Genomic DNA, 26,616 nt, shown 5'->3' with positions numbered 1-26,616 from the left:
ACAGGACTGAACGGAGACACACTCCTCCCCTCATCTAGCCGTGCTTCACTGTGTGAACTGTTTATGTTGGACCCTGGTGTGATGCAGATGGACTCCATTTACTACTCATGCAAGTTAGTAGCAAGACAGAGTAAAACTATTTATTTTAACAATTTATTGAACTAGGCAAGTCGGTTAAGAACAAATTCTTATTTACAATGACGGCCTAACACCGGCCCAAACCCGGACGACGCTGGGACAATTGTGCGCCGCCCTATGGGACTCCCAAATCACGTCCGGTTGTGATACAGTCTGGATTCGAACCAGGGTGTCTGTAGTGAAGCCTCTAGCACTGAGATGCGTTGCCTTTAGACCGCTGCGCCAAAGATGAAGAGAAAGACAGGAAACAAAGGCTTTATTATTTCCCTGTGTTTCCAGAACATTCTAATCAACAGCCAATCCCTTTTGAAGCATTTCCTGTTTTCCACTCATCTACTCCTGTTAGTTTCCTTTTCAAATCTCTGCAATTTAGTTTGTGGACTTTTATTCCTGGATAATATAATGATGTGTGACTTACTGTAAGTGATTTAGGGCCACGGCAACCTTTTTTCTGTGTGTTGGTTTGTGGTTGTCGTGGGTTGGGTTGTCGAGCTGCTGGGGGGGGGAGAACGGTCATTAATCACAGAGCAGACAACACACTCAAGCTGCTCTAGTACTCGCCGCTTGACACACCTGATCTACACAGTTCAATTAGATTTCACATCAGGACGTCTCGCCAGATTACTTTACCTGCACGCTCACCCCCAGCCAGATCCCTGCCCTCACCAGCTGGCCCGGCTAGAGAGAGAGGGGCTGACGCTGTTTGCTGAAAAGGAAGCAACACTGACAGAGAGGACCAAATCAATCAATAGGCTTTAACACCGTGGAGGGCTGTGCAGACTCTACACCGTGGAGGGCTGTTCAGACTCTACACCGTGGAGGGCTGTTCAGACCCTTAACACCGTGGAGGGCTGTTCAGACTCTACACCGTGGAGGGCTGTTCAGACCCTTAACACCGTGGAGGGCTGTTCAGACTCTACACCGTGGAGGGCTGTTCAGACTCTACACCGTGGAGGGCTGTTCAGACTCTACACCGTGGAGGGCTGTTCAGACTCTACACCGTGGAGGGCTGTTCAGACCCTTAACACCGTGGAGGGCTGTTCAGACTCTACACCGTGGAGGGCTGTTCAGACTCTACACCGTGGAGGGCTGTTCAGACTCTACACCGTGGAGGGCTGTTCAGACTCTACACCGTGGAGGGCTGTTCAGACCCTTAACACCGTGGAGGGCTGTTCAGACTCTACACCGTGGAGGGCTGTTCAGACTCTACACCGTGGAGGGCTGTTCAGACCCTTAACACCGTGGAGGGCTGTTCAGACCCTTCAGAACACCGTGGAGGGCTGTTCAGACTCTAACACCGTGGAGGGCTGTTCAGACTCTACACCGTGGAGGGCTGTTCAGACTCTACACCGTGGAGGGCTGTTCAGACTCTACACCGTGGAGGGCTGTTCAGACTCTACACCGTGGAGGGCTGTTCAGACCCTTAACACCATGGAGGCTCCCTCAGTAAAGAGCAGTAGTTAATGTGGCCAGACATCCTCCCTCAGTAAAGAGCACTAGTTAATGTGGCCAGACAGCCTCCCTCAGTAAAGAGCATGGTCTCAGTGGCCTGGAGTCATGGTCTCAGTGGCCTGGAGTCATGGTCTCAGTGGCCTGGGGTCATGGTCTCAGTGGCCTGGAGTCATGGTCTCAGTGGCCTGGAGTCATGGTCTCAGTGGCCTGGAGTCATGGTCTCAGTGGCCTGGAGTCATGGTCTCAGTGGCCTGGAGTCATGGTCTCAGTGGCCTGGAGTCATGGTCTCAGTGGCCTGGAGTCATGGTCTCAGTGGCCTGGAGTCATGGTCTCAGTGGCCTGGAGTCATGGTCTCAGTGGCCTGGAGTCATGGTCTCAGTGGCCTGGAGTCATGGTCTCAGTGGCCTGGAGTCATGGTCTCAGTGGTTCTGGAGTCATGGTCTCAGTGGCCTGGAGTCATTGTCAGGGGTTCTGCTGTCAGTGGTTCTGCTCTCATCCTCCCTCTCCCATGTCTACCTTGCAGGGTGAGTTGATAACCTTCTACTACTACTGGAAGAAGACTCCTGAGGCGGCGTCGTCCAGGGCCCACCGTAGACACCGTCGTCAGCCTGTGTTCCGACGCATCAAGACACGCACCGCCTCCACCCCTGTCAACATCCCGTCTAGACCCCCCTCCTCAGAGTTCTGTAAGTAGGACACTAACCCTCCACCCCCCGTCTAGACCCCCCTCCTCAGAGTTCTGTAAGTAGGACACTAACCCTCCACCCCCGTCAACATCCCGTCTAGACCTCCCTCCCCAGAGTTCTGTAAGTAGTACACTAACCCTCCACCCCCGTCTAGACCCCCTCCTCAGTGTTCTGTAAGTAGGATACCAACTCTCCACCCCCGTCTAGACCCCCCTCCTCAGAGTTCTGTAAGTAGGACACTAACCCTCCACCCCCGTCAACATCCCGTCTAGACCTCCCTCCCCAGAGTTCTGTAAGTAGTACACTAACCCTCCACCCCCGTCTAGACCCCCTCCTCAGTGTTCTGTAAGTAGGACACCAACTCTCCACCCCCGTCTAGACCCCCTCCTCAGAGTTCTGTAAGTAGGACACTAACCCTCCACCCCCGTCAACATCCCGTCTAGACCCCCCTCCTCAGAGTTCTGTAAGTAGGACACTAACTCTCCACCCTAACCCCTAACCTCTCACGAAGAGTCCTCAGAGTTCTGTAAGTAGGACACTAACTCTCCACCCTAACCCCTAACCTCTCACGAAGAGTCCTCAGAGTTCTGTAAGTAGGACACTAACTCTCCACCCTAACCCCTAACCTCTCACGAAGAGTCCTCAGAGTTCTGTAAGTAGGACACTAACTCTCCACCCTAACCCCTAACCTCTCACGAAGAGTCCTCAGAGTTCTGTAAGTAGGACACTAACCCTCCACCCCTGTCAACATCCCGTCTAGACCCCCCTCCTCAGAATTCTGTAAGTAGGACACTAACCCTCCACCCCCGTCAACATCCCGTCTAGACCCCCCTCCTCAGAGTTCTGTAATGTAAGTGGAAGAAGAAATACACTTTATTGTGGAATATATATATATTTTATATATATATATTATTTTTTTTAAATCTTTTTTTTATATGTGTGTATATATATATATATATATTTTTTTTTTTCAAGTGTTCCAGTTTTGTACTACTGAATTGGAGGAATCAAACTTTTAATTAATACATTGTTATTTATAATGTTAATGTGACAACATTGTATTTTTAAAGTTGGACGAGTAATTCTTTCCTAACAGTACTTGTTGCAGGAAACTGCAGGAAATGTTTTTATTTAGAAGGTGTGTTCTGTTCTCCTCCAGTGGACCTGAGTTCAGCCAATGAGATGTTTAGCTCGGTCCTGTTGGCGCTTGGTAACAACGTGTGTTCTGTTCTCCTCCAGTGGACCTGAGTTCAGCCAATGAAGATGACCTGGACAGTGAAGACAGTGAGCAGGAGCTGAAGGGTTACGCCTGTCGACACTGTTTCACCACCAGTAAGTACCATCATCTCTGTGTTACACACACACACACACACACACACACACACACACACACACACACACACACACACACACACACACACACACACACACACACACACACACACACACACACACACACACACACACACACACACACACACACACACACACACACACACACCGCGACCTGGTGTGACAGTCCTCATGGTATGTGATCAGTTTAAATCCCACCTCAAAACGGAGACGGGTCCGTGGGCTGTATGAGTCCTCTGTCCTCTGTCTAGCTGTGTGTATGAGTCCTCTGTCTCTCTGTCTAGCTGTGTGTATGAGTCCTCTGTCTCCCTCTCTGCTGTGTGTATGAGTCCTCTGTCTCCCTGTCTAGCTGTGTGTATGAGTCCTCTGTCTCCCTGTCTAGCTGTGTGTATGAGTCCTCTGTCTCCCTGTCTAGCTGTGTGTATGAGTCCTCTGTCTCCCTGTCTAGCTGTGTGTGAGTACTGTCTCCCTGTCTAGCTGTGTGTGAGTACTGTCTCCCTGTCTAGCTGTGTGTATGAGTCCTCTGTCTCCCTCTCTGCTGTGTGTATGAGTCCTCTGTCTCCCTGTCTAGCTGTGTGTATGAGTCCTCTGTCTCCCTGTCTAGCTGTGTGTATGAGTCCTCTGTCTCCCTGTCTAGATGTGTGTGAGTACTGTCTAGCTGTGTGTATGAGTCCTCTGTCTCCCTGTCGAGCTGTGTGTTTGAGTCCTCTGTCTCCCTGCCTAGCTGTGTGTATGAGTCCTCTGTCTCCCTGTCTAGCTGTGTGTGAGTCCTCTGTCTCCCTGTCTAGCTGTGTGTATGAGTCCTCTGTCTCCCTGTCTAGCTGTGTGTATGAGTCCTCTGTCTCCCTGTCTAGCTGTGTGTATGAGTCCTCTGTCTCCCTCTCTGCTGTGTGTATGAGTCCTCTGTCTCCCTGTCTGCTGTGTGTATGAGTCCTCTGTCTCCCTGTCTGCTGTGTGTATGAGTCCTCTGTCTCCCTGTCTAGCTGTGTGTATGAGTCCTCTGTCTCCCTCTCTGCTGTGTGTATGAGTCCTCTGTCTCCCTCTCTGCTGTGTGTATGAGTCCTCTGTCTCCCTGTCTAGCTGTGTGTATGAGTCCTCTGTCTCCCTCTCTGCTGTGTGTATGAGTCCTCTGCCTCCCTCTCTGCTGTGTGTATGAGTCCTCTGTCTCTCTCTCTGCTGTGTGTATGAGTCCTCTGTCTCCCTCTCTGCTGTGTGTATGAGTCCTCTGTCTCCCTGTCTAGCTGTGTGTATGAGTCCTCTGTCTCCCTGTCTAGCTGTGTGTATGAGTCCTCTGTCTCCCTGTCTAGCTGTGTGTATGAGTCCTCTGTCTCCCTGTCTAGCTGTGTGTATGAGTCCTCTGTCTCCCTGTCTAGCTGTGTGTATGAGTCCTCTGTCTCCCTGTCTAGCTGTGTGTATGAGTCCTCTGTCTCCCTGTCTAGCTGTGTGTATGAGTCCTCTGTCTCCCTGTCTAGCTGTGTGTATGAGTCCTCTGTCTCCCTGTCTAGCTGTGTGTATGAGTCCTGAGTCCTCTGTCTCCCTGTCTAGCTGTGTGTATGAGTCCTCTGTCTCCCTGTCTAGCTGTGTGTATGAGTCCTCTGTCTCCCTGTCTAGCTGTGTGTATGAGTCCTCTGTCTCCCTGTCTAGCTGTGTGTATGAGTCCTCTGTCTCCCTCTCTGCTGTGTGTATGAGTCCTCTGTCTCCCTCTCTGCTGTGTGTATGAGTCCTCTGTCTCCCTCTCTGCTGTGTGTATGAGTCCTCTGTCTCCCTGTCTAGCTGTGTGTATGAGTCCTCTGTCTCCCTGTGTGTAGTGATTTTTTTATTTTTTTATTTCACCTTTATTTAACCAGGTAGGCTAGTTGAGAACAGGTTCTCATTTGCAACTGCGACCTGGCCAAGATAAAGCATAGCAGTGTGAACAGACAACACAGAGTTACACATGGAGTAAACAATTAACAAGTCAATAACACAGTAGAAAAAAGGGGAGTCTATATACAATGTGTGCAAAAGGCATGAGGAGGTAGGCGAATAATTACAATATTGCAGATTAACACTGGAGTGATAAATGATCAGATGGTCATGTACAGGTAGAGATATTGGTGTGCAAAAGAGCAGAAAAGTAAATAAATAAAAACTGTGGGGATGAGGTAGGTGAAAATGGGTGGGCTATTTACCAATAGATTATGTACAGCTGCAGCGATCGGTTAGCTGCTCAGATAGCTGATGTTTGAAGTTGGTGAGGGAAATAAAAGTCTGTGATGTTTGAGTCCTCTGTCTCCCTGTGTGTAGTGATGTTTGAGTCCTCTGTCTCCCTGTGTGTAGTGATGTATGAGTCCTCTGCCTCCCTGTGTGTAGTGATGTTTGAGTCCTCTGTCTCCCTGTGTGTAGTGATGTTTGAGTCTTCTGTTTCCCTGTCTAGCTGTGTGTATGAGTCCTCTGTCTCCCTGTGTGTAGTGATGTATGAGTCCTCTGCCTCCCTGTGTGTAGTGATGTATGAGTCCTCTGTCTCCCTGTGTGTAGTGATGTATGAGTCCTCTGTCTCCCTGTGTGTAGTGATGTATGAGTCCTCTGTCTCCCTGTGTGTAGTGATGTATGAGTCCTCTGCCTCCGTGTGTAGTGATGTATGAGTCCTCTGCCTCCGTGTGTAGTGATGTATGCGTCCTCTGCCTCCGTGTGTAGTGATGTATGAGTCCTCTGTCTCCCTGTCTAGCTGTGTGTATGAGTCCTCTGCCTCCGTGTGTAGTGATGTACGAGTCCTCTGCCTCCGTGTGTAGTGATGTATGAGTCCTCTGTCTCCCTGTCTAGCTGTGTGTATGAGTCCTCTGCCTCCGTGTGTAGTGATGTATGAGTCCTCTGCCTCCGTGTGTAGTGATGTATGAGTCCTCTGTGTCTCTCAGCCTCTAAGGACTGGCACCACGGGGGCAGAGAGAACATCTTGTTGTGTACAGACTGTCGTATCCACTTCAAGAAGTACGGCGAGCTGCCCCCCATCGAGAAGCCAGTGGACCCGCCTCCGTTTATGTTCAAACCCGTCAAAGAGGATGAGGATGGACTCAGCGGGAAGCATAGCATGAAGACCCGACGCAACAGAGGATCGGTAAGACTCCCTCCCTCTCTATTGCTTTCTCTCTGTCGTTCTTCTGCCTCTCTTCTCTCTCTTCTCTTTCCCTCTGTCTGTTCTCTCTCTTTCTCTTTCCCTCTGTCTGTTCTCTTTCTTCTCTCTCTTTCTCTTTCCCTCTGTCTGTGCTCTCTTCTCTCTCTTTCTCTTTCCCTCTGTCTGTGCTCTCTTCTCTCTCTTTCTCTTTCCCTCTGTCTGTTCTCTCTCTTCTCTCTCTTTCTCTTTTCCTCTGTCTGTTCTCTTTCTTCTCTCTCTTTCTCTTTCCCTCTGTCTGTGCTCTCTTCTCTCTCTTTCTCTTTCCCTCTGTCTGTTCTCTCTCTTCTCTCTCTTTCTCTTTTCCTCTGTCTGTTCTCTCTCTTCTCTCTCTTTCTCTTTCCCTCTGTCTGTGCTCTCTCTTCTCTCTCTTTCTCTTTCCTCTGTCTGTGCTCTCTATTTCTCTCTTTCCCTCTGTCTGTGCTCTCTTTCTCTCTCTTTCTCTTTCCCTCTGTCTGTGCTCTCTTCTCTCTCTTTCTCTTTCCCTCTGTCTTCTCTCTCTTCTCTCTCTTTCTCTTTTCCTCTGTCTGTTCTCTTTCTTCTCTCTTTCTCTTTCCCTCTGTCTGTGCTCTCTTCTCTCTCTTTCTCTTTCCCTCTGTCTGTTCTCTCTCTTCTCTCTCTTTCTCTTTTCCTCTGTCTGTTCTCTCTCTTCTCTCTCTTTCTCTTTCCCTCTGTCTGTGCTCTCTTCTTTCTCTTTCCTCTGTCTGTGCTCTCTTCTCTCTCTCTTTCTCTTTCCCTCTGTCTGTGCTCTCTTCTCTCTCTTTCTCTTTTCCTCTGTCTGTTCTCTCTCTCTTTCTCTTTCCCTCTGTCTGTGCTCTCTTCTTTCTCTTTCCTCTGTCTGTGCTCTCTCTTCTCTTTCTCTTTCCCTCTGTCTGTGCTCTCTTCTCTCTCTTTCTCTTTCCCTCTGTCTGTGCTCTCTTCTCTCTCTTTCTTTTCCTCTGTCTGTGCTCTCTCTTCTCTCTCTTTCTCTTTCCCTCTGTCTGTGCTCTTTCTTCTCTCTCTTCTCTCTCTTTCCCTCTGTCTGTGCTCTCTTCTCTCTCTTTCTCTCTGTCTGTTCTCTCTCTTCTCTCTCTTTCTCTCTGTCTGTTCTCTCTCTCCTCTCTCTTTCCCTCTGTCTGTGCTCTCTCTTTCTCTTTCCCTCTGTCTGTGCTCTCTATTCTCTCTCTTTCCCTCTGTCTGTGCTCTTTATTCTCTCTTTCCCTCTGTCTGTGCTCTCTCTTCTCTCTCTTTCTCTTTTCCTCTGTCTGTGCTCTCTATTCTCTCTCTTTCCCTCTGTCTGTGCTCTCTATTCTCTCTCTTTCCCTCTGTCTGTGCTCTCTCTTCTCTCTCTTTCTCTTTTCCTCTGTCTGTGCTCTCTATTCTCTCTCTTTCCCTCTGTCTGTGCTCTCTATTCTCTCTCTTTCCCTCTGTCTGTGCTCTCTTCTCTCTCTTTCTCTTTCCCTCTGTCTGTGCTCTCTATTCTCTCTCTTTCCCTCTGTCTGTGCTCTCTATTCTCTCTCTTTCCCTCTGTCTGTGCTCTCTATTCTCTCTCTTTCCCTCTGTCTGTGCTCTCTATTCTCTCTCTTTCCCTCTGTCTGTGTTCTCTTCTTTCTCTTTCCCTCTGTCTGTGCTCTCTTCTCTCTCTTTCTCTTTCCTCTGTCTGTGCTCTCTCTCTTTCTCTTTCCCTCTGTCTGTGCTCTCTCTTCTCTCTCTTTCTCTTTCCCTCTGTCTGTGCTCTCTCTCTCTTTCTCTTTCCTCTGTCTGTGCTCTCTCTTCTCTCTCTTTCTCTTTCCCTCTGTCTGTGCTCTTTCTTCTCTCTCTTCTCTCTCTTTCCCTCTGTCTGTGCTCTCTTCTCTCTCTTTCTCTCTGTCTGTTCTCTCTCTTCTCTCTCTTTCTCTCTGTCTGTTCTCTCTCTTCTCTCTCTTTCCCTCTGTCTGTGCTCTCTTCTCTCTCTTTCTCTCTGTCTGTTCTCTCTCTCCTCTCTCTTTCCCTCTGTCTGTTCTCTCTCTCTCTTTCCCTCTGTCTGTGCTCTCTCTTTCTCTTTCCCTCTGTCTGTGCTCTCTTCTCTCTCTTTCTCTCTGTCTGTTCTCTCTCTCCTCTCTCTTTCCCTCTGTCTGTTCTCTCTCTCTCTTTCCCTCTGTCTGTTCTCTCTCTTTCTCTCTCCCTCTGTCTGTGCTCTCTATTCTCTCTCTTTCCCTCTGTCTGTGCTCTCTATTCTCTCTCTTTCCCTCTGTCTGTGCTCTCTATTCTCTCTCTTTCCCTCTGTCTGTGCTCTCTTCTCTCTTTCTCTTTCCCTCTGTCTGTTCTCTCTCTTTCTCTCTCCCTCTGTCTGTGCTCTCTATTCTCTCTCTTTCCCTCTGTCTGTGCTCTCTTCTCTCTTTCTCTTTCCCTCTGTCTGTTCTCTCTCTTTCTCTCTCCCTCTGTCTGTGCTCTCTATTCTCTCTCTTTCCCTCTGTCTGTGCTCTCTTCTCTCTTTCTCTTTCCCTCTGTCTGTTCTCTCTCTTTCTCTCTCCCTCTGTCTGTGCTCTCTATTCTCTCTCTTTCCCTCTGTCTGTGCTCTTTATTCTCTCTTTCCCTCTGTCTGTGCTCTCTATTCTCTCTCTTTCCCTCTGTCTGTGCTCTCTATTCTCTCTCTTTCCCTCTGTCTGTGCTCTCTATTCTCTCTCTTTCCCTCTGTCTGTGCTCTTTATTCTCTCTTTCCCTCTGTCTGTGCTCTCTATTCTCTCTCTTTCTCTTTCCCTCTGTCTGTGCTCTCTATTCTCTCTTTCCCTCTGTCTGTGCTCTCTATTCTCTCTCTTTCCCTCTCTGTTCTTTCTCTTCTCTCTTTCTCTTTCCCTCTGTCTCTCTCTCTCTCTTTCTCTCTCCCTCTGTCTGTGCTCTCTATTCTCTCTCTTCCCTCTGTCTCTTGCTCTCTATTCTCTCTCTTTCCCTCTGTCTGTGCTCTTTCTTCTCTCTTTCTCTCTCCCTCTGTCTGTTCTCTCTCTTTCTCTCTCCCTCTGTCTGTTCTCTCTCTTTCTCTCTCCCTCTGTCTGTGCTCTTTCTTCTCTCTCTTTCTCATTTTTCTTTCTCTACCACAGCTGTGATGGAAACAGGAAATCTCGGTACAATTTTATAAATGCAGACAGATCATTTGTTAGTTCGACATGATGGGATATTTTTTGCGTCGGTAAAATAAATTATGTGAGAAATGTCTTTATGCGCCAGTATTGATATAATAACCATCATATCGAAGTCAACTTGGAGTCACGCGATGTCACCAATGACGCGTGGTCTTCTCACTACGACTCGTCTTGAAAGTATACAGTAGAGGTCGACCGATTATGATATTTCAACGCCGATACCGATTATTGGAGAAACAAAAATAAACATTGCCTATTTTTATATATGTATATATAATAATAATGACGATTACAACAATACTGAATGAACAATGAACACTTTTATTTTAACTTGATATAATACAGAAATAAAATCTTATTTAGTCTCAAATAAATAATAAAACATGTTCAATTTGTTTTAAATAATGCAAAAACAAAGTGTTGGGAGAAGAAAGTAAAAGTGCAATATGTGCCATGTAAAAAAGCTAACGTTTATTAAGTTCCTTGCTCAGAACATGAGAACATATGAAAGCTGGTGGTTCCTTTTAACGTGAGTCTTCAATATTCCCAGGTAAGAAGTTTTAGGTTGTAGTTATTATAGGACTATTTCCCTCTATACCATTTGTATTTCATATTGGATGTTCTTAAAGGCACTTTAGTATTGCCAGCTTAATCTCAGGAGTTGATAGGCTAGAAGTCATAAACAGTGCTGTGCTTAAAGCATTGCTAAGAGCTGCTGGCAAACGCAGGAAAGTGCTGTTTGAATGAATGTTTACGAGCCTGCTGCTGCCTACCTCCGCTCAGTCAGACTGCTCTATCACATATCAAATCATAAACTTAATGATAATAAACACACAGAAATACAAGCCTTAGGTCATTAATACGGTCAAATCTGGAAACAAAACGTTTATTCTTTCAGTGAAAAACGGAACCGTTCTGTATTTTATCTAAAGGGTGGCATCCATAAGTCTACATATTGCTGTTACATTGCACAACCTTCAATGTTATGTCATAATTACGTACAATTCTGGCAAATGAATTACGGTCTTTGTTAGGAAGAAATGGTCTTCACACAGTTCACACCCTGACTCTGCTTGCACAGTTCCAGGCCAGGGCCCAAACTGCTGCATATACCCTGACTCTGCTTGCACTGATGCGGCCCAAACTGCTGCATAAGAGCACTGAATGCAAGAGACACCATTTCCCCAGTTAAAATAAATTAATGTTAGCAGGCAATTAACTAAATATGCAGGTTTAAAAAATATATATATATACTTGTGTATTGATTTTAAAGAAAGGCATTGATGTTTAGGTACATTGGTGAAACGACAGTGCTTTCTTCACGAATGCGCTTGTTAAATCACCCGTTTGGTGAAGTAGGCTGTGATTCAATGACAAATGAACAGGCACCGCATCGATTATATGCAACGCAGGACAAGCTAGTTAATCTAGTAATATCAACCATGTGTCGTTAACTAGTGATTTATGTTAAGATTGATTGTTTTTTTATTAGCTACGTTTAATGCTAGCTAGCAACTTACCTTGGCTCCTTGCTTCACTCTCATAACAGGTAGTCAGCCTGCCGCAGTCTCCTCGTGGAGTGCGATGTTATCGGCCATGATTTGTGTCCAAAAATGCCGATCACCTATTGTTATGGAAACTTGAAATTGTCCCTAATTAATCGGTCGATCCCTCTAGTATACAGTTAATTAGTCTACAGAGTAAGTCAGTTCTGATGAACTTCACAGGGGGGTGAGAAAGTGCAGTGATGTTCGATCGATGATTGACTGACTGACTGACCCCCCAAAAATATTTTCACTCTCTCTTATCCATAATAATGTCATCGTGTAGACTAGCCTACTCGTACTGTATCTGAGAGCTGGTTGGCTAGAGCGCAGGCAGCAAGACCAATGTAGACACATTTGCTACTTTAAACTCAACCATTTTTTTGTGACAAAACTATCGGTAGAGTTGAAAATGCGATAAAAACACATTGAACTTTTAGATTTTTTTATTTTTTATAATCGGTAAATTAAAAACTGAGAGAGAAATGTTGTTAATTTGGTGGAAACAAACCTTTTGCTTCTCTCTCGTCTTCAGATGTCGACGCTCCGTAGTGGCCGGAAGAAGCAGACAGCCAGCCCTGATGGACGAGTGTCTCCAACCAATGAGGACCTCCGGTCTAGTGGCCGTACCTCCCCCTCCGCAGCCTCCACAGACAGCACTGACAGCAAGACAGACCCCATGAAGAAACCCAGCAAGGTAGAGTACACACACACAGAATCTGGGTTTACAGACACACACACAGAATCTGGGTTTACAGACACACACACAGAATCTGGGTTTACAGACACACACACAGAGAATCTGGGTTTACAGACACATACACACAGAATCTGGGTTTACAGACACACACACACAGAATCTGGGTTTACAGACACACACACACAGAATCTGGGTTTACAGACACACACACAGAATCAGGGTTTACAGACACACACACAGAATCTGGGTTTACAGACACACACACAGAATCAGGGTTTACAGACACACACACAGAATCTGGGTTTACAGACACACACACAGACGCTGTGTTTACACAGGATCACTCACTCACAGGGCAGGATCACTCACAGGACAGGATCACTCACGGGACAGGATCACTCACGGGGCAGGATCACTCACAGGGCAGGATCACTCACAGGGCAGGATCACTCACAGGGCAGGATCACTCACAGGACAGGATCACTCACGGGGCAGGATCACTCACAGGGCAGGATGACTCACAGGACAGGATCACTCACGGGGCAGGATCACTCACGGGGCAGGATCACTCACGGGGCAGGATCACTCACGGGGCAGGATCACTCACAGGGCAGGATCACTCACAGGGCAGGATCACTCACAGGGCAGGATCACTCACAGGGCAGGATCACTCACAGGGCAGGATCACTCACAGGGCAGGATCACTCACAGGGCAGGATCACTCACAGGGCAGGATCACTCACAGGGCAGGATCATGAGTGTTTAGGTCAGCCATTCCCTCTCATTAGACTCTGTAGCAGGTGAATCTGTATGAAAGTCTGATTGGAAATGACAGTAATAGTATGATATTATTGATTGATTGATTGATTGATTGATTGTCTTCAGAAGATCAAGGAGGAGTCTCCTATGAAGTGTGCCAAACGCCAACGAGAGAAAGGAGGAGCCTCAGACACCGAGGACACAGACAACAGGACAATCGCAAAAAAGTCCAAGACCCAGGTGACTTAGCTCCTACGTGTCATACCAGGGAGTTTCTGTTGGATAGCTAGCTAGATGTGTTGTGGGTTGAGGAATAGTGTCTGGGGGGGGGCTGTATCCACAAAGTAGTCCTGATCTAGGATCAGTTTTTCCTTTAAAATCATAATATAATAATATAATTTTCCATTTAAAATCATAATGAATAAGACGTTACAAGCGCCATGACCATGCTCTACCAACTGAGCTCCATAATGAATAAGACGTGGGTCTGTTATTATAGTGTTAATACCAAGCCTTATTCTTCTCTTCGTGTACATTCAAATGTATTTCCTCCGTTGTTAATGAGATGTGTAAACCACAACCATTCACGTCCTCAACTTCTGTCTTTCCATTCCCTGTTCCACAGGAGCTGGGTCGGTCCGACTCGCCGTCAGAATGCGAGGGCGAGGGCGAGAGCTCAGACGGGCACAGCGTCAACGAGGAGTGTAGCAGTGACGCTAAAGACATTGACCAGGATAACCGTAGCTCCTCGCCCTCCATCCCCAGCCCCCGAGACGGGGAGAGTGACTCGGACTCCTCCGCCCAGCAGCAGCTGCTCCTACTGCAGAGGAGGGAGAGAGAGAGAGATAGGGAGGGACAGTCGCAGCACCCTCCGGTTATCCAGTCCTGTCAGCCAGGGACCTCCGGTGGTCGCTCCGCCACCCCGCCAATACCTCCCACGTCCTCCACAGCCCCCACACTGGTCCCCCAGGTGTCCTCTCCCTCCGCACCCCCCCACTTTCCTTCCAATGCCGCTACCGCCTCCCATGCCCCAACAGGCCGGCCCCCTCTCTCTCAACCAATCAGGGGTGTCCATCCACCCCCAGAGGCGACCCTCTCCTTCGCCTCATTCTCCGCTGCAGGGGATGTCTCAGGCTCCACCCCCCTGGACCTCAGGCTCCACCCCCAGGACCCCAGTCGCTACCTAGCACGCTCCACGGCCCACAGCCCCACCCATTATCCATTCCCCACCCACTTCAGGTTGGCCCCTCCCACCTGCCTCACCCCCACTCCCTCCCTCCCCAGTCTCAGGTCCCGCCCTCCCCACTGCCTCTCGGCCAATTGCAGCAACTGCCCCACAGGGTCCACACGCCTCCCAGCCAATCGTTGTCCCAGGGTGGATCGTCCAATCAACTGCCCCGTGAGCAGCTCCTACCCCATGCCTCCTCCATGTCCATGCCCCACATCAAGCCCCCTCCCACCACCCCCATCCCCCACATGCCCAACCGCGACCCCCAGTCTCACAAACACGGCCCTCCACATCTATCGGCGCCCCCTTCCCCCAGATGCCCTCCAACCTGCCCCCTCCGCCCGCCCTCAAACCCCTCTCCTCCCTGTCCACCCACCACCCTCCCCCAGCCCACCCTCCTCCCCTCCAGCTCATGCCTCAGGGCCCTGGCCAGCAGCTCCAGCCCCCACCAGCCCAGCCCCTGTCCTCACCCAGTCCCAGAATCTCCCCTTTCAGAGAGAGAGAGGCAACCAGCACCCCCTCCTCTACCTCTCTCCGGACCATTGCAATCCTCCCACCCCAACACACCCCAACAGCCCCCGTTCCCTCCTCACCCCTTCAACCCTGTCCTGCCCCCTCCTCCGCTGGCTGCCCTCTCTCGTCCTCGTCTCTACCACCAGGCCTCCAGCCTCCCTCCTCCTCGTCTCTACCACCAGGCCTCCAGCCCCCCTCTTCCTTCTCCATGCCCATCACCGTCCCCGTCGGCTCCGCCTGCCCAGGTCCTGCCGTCCCGCCTGTACACATCAAGGAGGAACCTCTTGACGAATCAGAGGAGCCCGAGAGCCCTCCGCCCCCTCCTCGGAGCCCCTCCCCCGAGCCTACCATCGTCAACACGCCCAGCCATGCCAGCCAATCAGCACGGTATGCCCTGACACACACACACACTGTCAAAACACACACACACACTGTCAGAACACACACACTCTGTCAAAACAAACACACACACTCTGTCAAAACACACACACACTGTCAGAACACACACACTGTCAAAACACACACACTGTCAGAACACACACACTCTGTCAAAACACACACACACTGTCAGAACACACACACTCTGTCAAAACACACACACACCCACTGTCAACACACACACACTGTCAGAACACACACTGTCAGAACACACACACTCTGTCAAAACACACACACTCTGTCAAAACACACACACACTGTCAGAACACACACACACACTCTGTCAGAACACACACACACACTCTGTCAGAACACACACACACTCTGTCAAAACACACACACACTCTGTCAAAAACACACACACACACACTGTCAGAACACAAGTTGTTTCACAAAGAATATGAATGATTCATTAATACAAGTCATATAAGAACTGTGATGTTAGCAAGCTGCTCAGTGGTGTCAAACTAATTTTACCACGGACCGCGTTTGGTCTTCACTGAGGTCCGGAGGGCAGCCCACGTGCCGGATGTTTGACACCCCTGATTTCGTGTGTATTTCCATGTTGGCTAAACTGTACAGCCGTACTATACAGAGCCTTCGGAAAGTATTCAGACCCCTTGACTTATCCACATGTTATGTTACATTAAAATAAAACAAATTGATTCAATTATTTTTGCCCTAAAATCAACACACGATAATGACAAAGCCAAAACCGGGTTTTTACATTTTTGGGGAAATGTATTAAAAATAAAATTGACACTTTGCTACGGGACATTTGACATTTCTCATAGCAAAGGGTTGATCGTTTTTTTCAACTTGATTAGAGTCCATCTGTTGGACATGATTTGGAAAGGCACACACCCTGTCTATATAAGGTCCCACAGTTGACAGTGCATGTCAGAGCAAAAAACAAGCCATGAGGTTGAGGGAATTGTCCGTAGAGCTCCGAGACAGGATTGTGTCGAGGCACAGATCTGGGGAAGGGTACCAAAACATTTATGCAGTATTGAAGGTCCCGAAGAAAACAATGGTCTCCATCATTCTTAAATCAATTCATTTTGAAAACACCAATACTTTTCCAAGAGCTGGTTGCCTGGAAAAACTAAGCAATTGGGGGAGAAGGACCTTGGTCAGGGAGGTGACCAAGAACCGGATGGTCACTCTGACAGAGCTCCAGAGTTCCTCCGTGGAGATGGTAGAACCTTCCAGAAGGAAAACCATCTCTGCAGCATTCAACCAATCGGGCCTAAGGGCGCTGTACTGCAGCGCCAGCTGTGCCATCAGAGTCCCTGGGTTTGCACACCTAGGCTCTATCGTAACAGGCCGCGATGGGGAGGTCCGTGGAGCGACGCACAATTGGCCTAGCGTCGTCCGGGTTAGGGAGGGCTTGGTCGGTAGGGATGTCTTTGTCTCATCGCGCACCAGCGACTCCTGTGGCGGGCCGGGCGCAGTGCGCGCTAACCAAGGTTGCCAGGTGCACGGTGTTTCCTCCGACACATTGCTGCGGCTGGCTTCCGGGTTGGATGCGCTGTGTTAAGAAGCAGTATCGGAGGACGCATGACTTTCAACCTTCGTCTCTCCCGAGCCCGTACGGGAGTTGTAGCGATGAGACAAGATAGTAGCTACTACAACAATTGGATACCACGAAATTGGGGAGAAAAAGGGGTAAAAAAAAATCAAATTTAAAAATAATAATAATAATAACAATCGGGCCTTTATGGTAGAGTGGCCAGAAGGAAATCAACTCCTTAGTAAAAAGCACATGACAGCTTGCTTAGAGTTTGCCAAAAGGCACCTAAAGGACTCTCAAACCATGAGATGTTTCTCAGCAGCAGGGACTGGGAGACTAGTCAGGATCGAGGGAAAGATGAACAGAGCAAAGTACAGAGAGATCCTTGATGAAAACCTGCTTCACAGCGCTCAGGAACTCCTTCCAACAGGACAACGACCCACAGCACATAGCCAAGACAATGTCTTTGAGTGGCCCAGCCAGAACCCGGACTTGAACCCTATCGAACATCTCTGGAGAGACCTGAAAATAGCTGTGCAGCGACACTCCCCATCCAATCTGACAGAGCTTGAGAGGATCTGCGAAAACTCCCCAAATAGAGGTGTGCCAAGCTTGTAGCTAGCGTCAAACCAAGAAGACTCGAGACTGTAATCGCTGCCAAAGGTGCTTCAACAAAGTACTGAGTAAAAGGTTCTGAATACTTATGTATAAGTAATATTTCTGTTTATTTTTAATACATTTGCAGTATTTCTTAAACTGTTTTCGCTTTGTGGTTATGGAGTATTGTGTGTAGAATAAGAAAACAATTACAGCAAGGCTGTAATGTAACAAAATGTGGAAAAGGTCAGGGTCTGAATACTTTCCGAATGCACTGTACTTTTTGTGTATATCCATAAAGTACTGTCAGCCAAACTGTACATCTTTACTGTATATTAATGTGTATTTCCATGTTTTCCATTGTTTGTCAAAAGGTTCTACAAGCACCTGGACCGCGGGTACAACACGTGTGCTAGAACAGACTTCTACTTTACTCCTCTGGCTGCTTCTAAACTGGCCAAGAAGAGAGAAGAGGCGCTGGAACGGGTCAAGAGGGAGGCCGAGCAGAAAGCCCGGGAGGAGAAGGAGAGGGAGAAGGAACGAGAGAGGGAACGGGAAAGAGAGAAGGAACAGGAGAGAGCTGCGGTGAGTGTTTGGTGTAAATTTGTCTTCATGTCTCCAACATCAACAGTTGTGAAATTTGAGAGTTTCTATGTTTTGTAGTAAAAATGTTAAAAAAGATGGAGGAAGATCCGTTTTTCCAATGACATCAATCAATTAGTGGACAATGCCTCCTCATTGGTTAAAATCACAATGCACGAACACATAAACACCTTTTTTTCACAACTGTTGTTGTTGCCGTGGATTTGAAATTTCCCTTTAACTTTACATTCTGTTCTAAAACATCCTTTATGAGTATTTGTCTAACTGCTCACTTACAACCTATTATAACCTCCTTACAACCTGTTATAACCTCTTACAACCTATTACAACCTCCTTACAACCTGTTACAACCTCCTTACAACCTGTTATAACCTCCTTACAACCTGTTATAACCTCCTTACAACCTATTATAACCTCCTTACAACCTGTTATAACCTATTACAACCTCCTTACAACCTGTTATAACCACCTTATAACCTATTACAACCTCCTTACAACCTGTTATAACCACCTTATAACCTATTACAACCTCCTTATAACCTCCTTACAACCTATTATAACCTCCTTACAACCTGTTATAACCTCCTTACAACCTGTTATAACCTCCTTATAACCTATTACAACCTCCTTATAACCTATTATAACCTCCTTACAACCTGTTATAACCTGTTACAACCTCCTTATAACCTGTTATAACCTCCTTACAACCTATTATAACCACCTTACAACCTGTTATAACCTCCTTATAACCTGTTACAACCTCCTTATAACCTGTTATAACCTCCTTACAACCTATTATAACCTCCTTACAACCTATTATAACCTCCTTACAACCTGTTACAACCTCCTTATAACCTGTTACAACCTCCTTACAACCTGTTATAACCTCCTTACAACCTGTTATAACCTCCTTATAACCTGTTATAACCTCCTTACAACCTGTTATAACCTCCTTACAACCTGTTATAACCTCCTTACAACCTGTTATAACCACCTTATAACCTATTACAACCTCCTTATAACCTGTTATAACCTCCTTACAACCTATTACAACCTCCTTACAACCTTACAACCTGTTATAACCACCTTATAACCTATTATAACCTCCTTACAACCTATTATAACCACCTTATAACCTGTTATAACCTATTATAACCTCCTTACAACCTGTTATAACCTCCTTACAACCTGTTATAACCTCCTTACAACCTGTTATAACCTCCTTACAACCTGTTATAACCTCCTTACAACCTATTATAACACCTTATAACCTGTTACACCCTGTTATAACCTCTAAAACCTATAACCTTTTATTACCACCTTAAACCTGTTACAACCTGTTATAACCTCTAAAACCTATAACCTTTTATTACCACCTTATAACATAAATATATTGGCTCACAAGCTTAGCCTTTTGTTAACAACACTGTCATCTCAGATTTTCAAAATATGATTTTCAACTATAGCTACACAAGCATTTGTGTAAGAGTATTGATAGCTAGCATAGCATTAAGCCTAGCATTCAGCAGGCAACATTTTCACAAAAACCAGAAAACCATTCAAATAAAATAATTTACCTTTGAAGAACTTTGGATGTTTTCAACGAGGAGACTCTCAGATAGCAAATGTTAAGTTTTTCCAAAAATATTATTTGTGTAGGAGAAATAGCTCCGTTTTGTTCATCACGTTTGGCTAAGGAAAAAAACTCCATAAATTTGACAGAAACATGGCAAACGTTGTTTAGAATCAATCCTCAAGGTGTTTTTCACATATCTATTCGATGATAAATCATTCGTGGCAGTTGGGTTTCTCCTCTGAAGCAAATGGGAAAATACACGCAGCTGGAGATTACGCAATAATTGCAACGGAGGACACCAAAGCGAGCACCTGGTAAATGTAGTCTCTTATGGTCAATCTTCCAATGATATGCCTACAAATATGTCACAATGCTACAGACACCTTGGAGAAACGACAGAAAGGGCAGGCTCATTCCTGGCGCATTCACAGCCATATAAGGAGACATTGGAACACAGCGCCTTCAAAATCTGGGAAATTTCCTGTTTGAAATGTCATCTTGGTTTCTTCTGTAGCATCAGTTCTGTGGCACTCACAGATAATATCTTTGCAGTTTTGGAAACGTCAGAGTGTTTTCTTTCCAAAGCTGTCAATTATATGCATAGTTGAGCATCTTTTCGTGACAAAATATCTTGTTTAAAACGGAAAGTTTTTTTATCCATAAATTAAAAGGGCGCCCCCTATATCCAAGAAGTTAAACCTATAATAACATCCTTATAACGTTTATAACCTTTTACAACCTCCTTATAACCTCAAACCTCTTATAACCTTTTCCAAACTATTATAACCTATTATAGGCTCCTTATAACATGTTACAAACTTCTTAAGGTTATGAGGTGGTTATAAAAGGTTGGAAATATTTTGAGGTTATAATAGGTTGTAAGGAGTTATAACCTGATCCTATATCTTTCTTACAACTTGGGGCGGCAGCGTAGCCTAGTGGTTAGAGCGTAGAGCGTTGGACTAGTAACCGGAAGGTTGTGAGTTCAAACCCCCCGAGCTGACAAGGTACAAATCTGTCGTTCTGCCCCTGAACAGGCAGTTAACCCACTGTTCCCAGGCCGTCATTGAAAATAAGAATTTGTTCTTAACTGACTTGCCTGGAATAAAGGTAAAATAAAAAAATAAAAAATTAAAATACCCTCTTTATAATGTGTTGTAACCTCTGCACGCATCTCTCTCTGTTCCAGAAAGCCTCCAGTTCGTGTCATGACGGTCGTATGGGTGACCCCCAAATGGGTGGCTCCGCCCACATGCGTCCTCCCTTCGACGGCCCCCCTACCTCCATCGCCGCGGTTCCCCCCTACATCGGGCCCGACACGCCCGCCCTTCGCACACTCAGCGAGTACGCCCGCCCCCACGTCATGTCCCCGACCAATAGGAACCACCCCTTCTTCGTCTCCCTCAACCCCAACGACCCCCTGATGGCCTATCACATGCCTGGCCTCTACAACGCCGACCCGGGCATGCGGGAGCGCGAGCTGCGAGAGCGGGAGATGAGGGAGAGAGAGATGAGGGAGAGGGAGCTGAGAGAGAGGATGAAGCCTGGGTTCGAACACAAACCCCCCGGAGCTAGAAGGCATGCACCCCTCTGCTAACCCCATGGAACACTTTGCCCGACACGGGGCCATCTCCTTACCATCCATGGCGGGACCGCACCCCTTCGCCTCCTTCCACCCAGGTCTCAACCCCTTGGAGAGGGAGCGTTTGGCGTTGGCCGCGGGACCCCAGCTCAGACCAGACATGAGCTACCCGGAGCGGCTGGCGGCGGAGAGGCTGCACGCCGAGAGGATGGCGGCGGTGGCCAACGACCCTATCGCCAGGCTTCAGATGTTCAACATCACGCCTCATCACCACCAGCACTCCCACATCCACTCACACCTGCACCTTCACCAGCAGGACTCCCTGCACCAAGGTCACGCTATTCCCATCAAACAATACTCTAATACACTGGATGCAAATACTGCAGCCTTGAAGTCTTCTAATCCAATCAAACGGCTGTAGCATGCAGCGACCAATCATAATCTGTTCTAAACGGATTTGCCCGGGAACATGTTTATGATGACATTTAGAATAATTGATCATTCTGATGTATTGTGATGTATGTTTAAGTGTACACTGACCATGTGATTGTTTTGACTCTGTGCAGGCGGTGGTGAATGTCTTGTGTGCCCTCCAGGTTCGGGGGGGCACCCCCTCGTAGACCCCCTGGCAGGAGGCCCCCACCTCGCCCGCTTCCCCTACCCGCACGGCGCAATCCCCAACTCCCTCCTGGGACAGAACCCACACGAACATGAGATGCTGCGACACCCCGTCTTCGGTAAGAACGTCAACCAACAACATGTGCCGAGCCGTACTGAGCCGAGCCAAGCTGTACTGAGCCGAGCCAAGCTGTACTGAGCCGAGCCAAGCCGTACTGAGCTGAGCCAAGCCGTACTGAGCTGAGCCAAGCCAAGCCGTACTGAGCCGAGCCGTACTGAGCCAAGCCAAGCCGTACTGAGCCGAGCCGTACTGAGCCAAGCCAAGCTGTGCCGAGCCGTACTGTACTGAGCCGAGCCGTACTGACCCGAGCCAAGCCGTACTGAGCCGAGCCAAGCCGTACTGAGCTGAGCCAAGCCAAGCCGTACTGAGCCGAGCCGTACTGAGCCAAGCCAAGCTGTGCCGAGCCGCCAAGCTGGGCCGAGCGTTCTGCCGAGCCGAGCTGGGTACTCTGGCCGAGCCGTACTGAGCCGAGCTGTACTGAGCTGGTCACACAAATCATAGTTGCTGGAACAGGGCAATGTCTGGCCCAGAGCAGGTTCTGTGCTATAGTGTGACGAGGGACTTATCTACCACAGTGGGATCTCGATTCGTCGTCCTGATCCTGGGCCGAGCCGACCTTCTGATGTCCGAGCCACCAGCTCCAGGCCATGCATGCCAGTCTGCCAGCTGGGCCACAGCAGTGGCTGCATGGACATCACCACATGAGCCAAGAGGACTATTACAGGTCAGAGACACACTGAGCCGAGCTGTACTGAGCTGGCTTGGTCACACAAATCATAGTTGCTGGAACAGGGCAATGTCAAAAGAAAATATCCGAGCCAGAGCAGGTTCTGGGTCAACGCTATAGTGTGACGAGGGACTTATCTACCACAGTGGGATCTGAAAGACACACCTGCTGAAAGACACACCTGCTGAAAGACACACCTGTGAAAGACACCCTGATCCTGTTGTGCATTGAAAGACACACCTGCTCCAGGTACACCTGCTGAAAGACACACCTGCTGGACACACCTTCCTCCCCAGATGTCCGCAGCCCACCAGCTCCAGGCCATGCATGCCCAGTCTGCAGAGCTGCTGAAAGACACACCTGAAAGCACACCTACTGAAAGCTAGCTATGGAACAGCAGTGGCTGCATGGACATCACCACATGCACTGAAAGACACCTACTGGCCCACTTCCTGGCCAAGAGGACTATTACAGGTCAGAGACACACGGAAAGACTGAAAGACACATTCTGACACACCTACGAAATACACACCTACACACCTACTGAAAGACACAACTGAAAGACACCTACTGACACAACTGAAAGACTGAAAGACACACCTACTGAAAGACACCAACTGAAAGACACACCTACTGAAAGACACACCTACTGAAAGACACACCTACTGAAAGACACACCTGCTGAAAGACACACCTGCTGAAAGACACACCTACTGAAAGACACACCTGCTGAAAGACACACCTGCTGAAAGACACACCTGCTGAAAGACACACCTACTGAAAGACACACCTACTGAAAGACACACCTACTGAAAGACACACCTACTGAAAGACACACCTACTGAAAGACACACCTACTGAAAGACACACCTGCTGAAAGACACACCTACTGAAAGACACACCTGCTGAAAGACACACTGAAAGACACAGACACGTTTGAAAACACTTAACCATACACACACACACACACACACACACATTCATTACAAACACATAGACAGAGGTGGTCTAGACAGCATCGGTCCTTAAATGAGATTTAAAAATAAGAATAATTTCATTAAATTACAAAACAAATATTAAACATAACATATGGTTCATCTGTGGTTATAAATTCTTGTTGCTAATTGAAAAAGATTGTCATTTGTGTGATTTCTGTAAGATCATGCAGACGTTTCAAGTGATCTCGAGTTCCAGAAATGGATTCCTTTTACAGAAAAACCTGATGGCAAGTGATGTTTTACCTTAAGAACTAACTCCGCACTTTGCATTTTCAGAGAATGTGACCCCATAGGGTATATATATATATATATATATATAGGCTGAATGTAGTCACTGTTTTCTATGGGTTGTGGAGCAAGTCTATTAACATTTTTAAGATTGCATTGGGGCGAATTATAGACATGTTTCTTAGCAATTATACTGCAGTGAGGAAATGTTTAAATGCACGCTTGTACAACGATCTGCAGCCGGCTTTGTTCCAGGTTCTCCAGCTTTGTGATCGTCTTGTAATACAATACCGCCTGTGAGACTTATCAGTGTGCATATAAACCTTGGGTGTTTTGTGTTTTATTTCTAAACTTGGGGACAAGTGAAGTTAAAGTGGCGACGCTAACGTGTCGTTTGTTGTTGTTGTTTGTGTGTTTTGTGTTTTAGCCGCCTGAAGAAGGAAAGCGACAAGCAACTGTAACTGACCAATGGGGGGGGGGGACGCGGAGACACGCAGGAAGTTGCCCTAGGACACAGGAAGTAGTTACAGAACAGTCAATCACAGGAACCCAACCTCTGCTCCTCCCAAAACACAATTCTACTTACAAAAACAATGGAAGCTGAAGACGGAAAGGAGGGTTGTTCTGTCGTCTGTTTTCTTCTTTCCCTGTCTGTTTTTCTGTGTCCCCCCCCCACAAAAACATTAAGAAAGACTGTTTGGTGTAACTATAGCCTTCAAGTAGTGACAACGACCTCGAGACTGCATGAAAACTACTGTAAAGCTTCCACAACGTGTTTCGTAGGTGGTAGAAAAGCCAAGACACTTTGTCACTGTTGTTAGTCGACGGGGAAGACGAAGACCAGTGAAAGCATCCAGACATTATAGCCGCAGAAAGATTCAGAACAAAGTGCTATATTATTTTAATACATTGTTGGAGGTTTTCATCATTTTTTTACGAAAAGCTGCAGCATGACGTTATTGAGTCTGTAAATAGTATATCTATATATATATATATACACATACATATATATATATACATATAATTATTATTATTGTTACTAGGTGTGGACTCGGAACCAAGTCATTTATAAACCTCCAATATGTTATTGTGTTCTGAAGCATTATTCCATGTTTTAACGGAGGGAGGGGGGGCAGCAAACGGTGGTCCCGGACCTGATATACCTTAGAGAGAGCGGTATAGACACCTATCATTATACACCCCTTAACAACCACCTGATTGGCTAACAGAATGCCTGAACTCACTGTTGTTGAGGTAATGATTTGACACACTTGGAAGAGGAGTCACTGAGTCATCTATGGATCAGCATACTCTCCTACCCTGCCCCACCCTACCCTGCCCCACCCTGCCATGCCCTACCCTACCCTGCCCTACCCTACCCTGCCCTACCCTGTCCTACCCTACCCTGCCCTACCCTGTCCTGCCCTACCCTACCCTGCCCTGTCCTACGCTGTCCCGCCCTGTCCTACCCTGCCCTGTCCTACCCTGCCCTACCCTGTCCCGCCCTGTCCTACCCTGCCCTGTCCTACGCTGTCCCGCCCTGCCCTGCCCTGTCCTACGCTGTCCCGTCCTGCCCTACCCTACCCTGTCCTGCCCTACCCTACCCTGCCCTGTCCTACGCTGTCCCGCCCTGCCCTACCCTGCCCTACCCTGTCCCGCCCTGTCCTACCCTGCCCTGTCCCGCCCTGTCCTACCCTGCCCTGTCCTGCCCTGCCCTGCCCTGCCCTGCCCTGCCCTGCCCTGCCCTGCCCTGTATTTTACAAGCCCCTGACACCATCTAAAGCACTAAAGACTGAATTAAATTCTTCAGCGCTTTTCATTGGTTTAGACACTCGACTTCAGTGTTGACTCAACAAAAGGTTCATTTTTTTTTAAAGATTAGGCAGATATTTAACCCGGGGTTTTACGTTTTCTTTTCAAATGTTTTAAATTATCGTTGACAAAAAGTGTATCTAAACTAAGGTGAGGCCCCAACATGCCTTGTTAAATGTGTTCTGACTGTGGGTGAGTTGCTAGAGGTAACCAAAGGTGGTGGTTATGGTTAGTATTTTCCTCCCTCTACCTGGTCAAGTGGTCCTGACTGCTACAGTTGGAAACCTCCGATCGGATCGTCCTCCAGAGCAGTGTGCTGTGCTGCCATATTCACTGTGACACTAACGGGCCAAGCCACATGGAGGTGGGGGGTCCAGACACTAAACGGGGCCTAGCTACATGGAGGTGGGGGGTCCAGACACTAACGGGCCTAGCTACATGGAGGTGGGGGGTCCAGACACTAAACGGGGCCTAGCTACATGGAGGTGGGGGGTCCAGACACTAAACGGGGCCTAGCTACATGGAGGTGGGGGGTCCAGACACTAAACGGGGCCTAGCTACATGGAGGTGGGGGTCCAGACACTAGACAGTAAAGTTGTAATATCCTGTCAACCCCCTCCTGTCCTGTGTTTAGCCCATGTTTGAGTTCCTTCTACTCCTCTCTGGTCCCATCCATGACCTCTGTCTGTCCGTTTGTCTTCCATGTCCTCCATCACTCTTGTCTTTTAATCCTCTCCCCTTCATCCTCCTCCTCCCTCTCCTCCTCCAGCCTTTTAGTCCATCCCTCTCCTCCTCCTCCCTCTCTTCCTCCCCTCCTCCTCCTCCAGCCTTTTAGTCTATCCCTCTCCTCCTCCCTCTTCCTCTCCTCCTCCAGCCTTTTAGTCTATCCCTCTCCTCCTCCTCCTCCCTCTTCCTCTCCTCCTCCAGCCTTTTAGTCTATCCCTCTCCTCCTCCCCCTCCTCCTCCCTCTCTTCCTCTCCTCCTCCAGCCTTTTAGTCTATCCCTCTCCTCCTCCTCTTCCTCCTCCCTCTCTTCCTCTCCTCCTCCAGCCTTTTAGTCTATCCCTCTCCTCCTCCTCCTCCCTCTCTTCCTCTCCTCCTCCAGCCTTTTAGTCCATCCCTCTCCTCCTCCTCTTCCTCCTCCTCCCTCTCTTCCTTTTAGTCTCCTCCTCCAGCCTTTTAGTCTATCCCTCTCCTCCTCCTCCAGCCTTTTAGTCTATCCCTCTCCTCCTCTTCCTCCTCCCT

The 26,616-nt window shown here is 47.9% G+C and overlaps 1 protein-coding gene and 1 long non-coding RNA gene across 2 annotated transcripts in view; both read left to right on the top strand.

Moving 5' to 3' along the window:
• Nucleotides 1-21,745, top strand: part of LOC124045399 (arginine-glutamic acid dipeptide repeats protein-like) — a 277,031-nt gene extending 255,286 nt beyond the window's left edge. Inside the window, 11 exon segments of the mRNA XM_046364695.1 lie at nt 2,114-2,276; nt 3,516-3,608; nt 6,524-6,723; nt 11,955-12,116; nt 13,005-13,118; nt 13,504-14,519; nt 14,521-15,006; nt 17,542-17,752; nt 20,536-20,907; nt 20,909-21,260; nt 21,495-21,745. Of these exon segments, the coding sequence (XP_046220651.1) occupies nt 2,114-2,276; nt 3,516-3,608; nt 6,524-6,723; nt 11,955-12,116; nt 13,005-13,118; nt 13,504-14,519; nt 14,521-15,006; nt 17,542-17,752; nt 20,536-20,907; nt 20,909-21,260; nt 21,495-21,745 (3,420 nt within the window).
• Nucleotides 21,746-22,775: 1,030 nt separating this feature from the next.
• On the top strand, nt 22,776-24,647 carry LOC124045466. The gene is made up of 2 exons (XR_006840861.1): nt 22,776-22,808; nt 23,988-24,647. It is a non-coding gene; the product is annotated as an uncharacterized LOC124045466 (long non-coding RNA).
• Nucleotides 24,648-26,616: the final 1,969 nt, after the last annotated feature.

Source organism: Oncorhynchus gorbuscha, linkage group LG10 (assembly GCF_021184085.1).
Source record: "Oncorhynchus gorbuscha isolate QuinsamMale2020 ecotype Even-year linkage group LG10, OgorEven_v1.0, whole genome shotgun sequence".
In the NCBI taxonomy this organism is placed as follows: Eukaryota; Metazoa; Chordata; class Actinopteri; order Salmoniformes; family Salmonidae; genus Oncorhynchus; species Oncorhynchus gorbuscha.
Note: the sequence above shows the minus strand (reverse complement) of the source record. Positions and strands in the feature narration are given on the sequence as shown.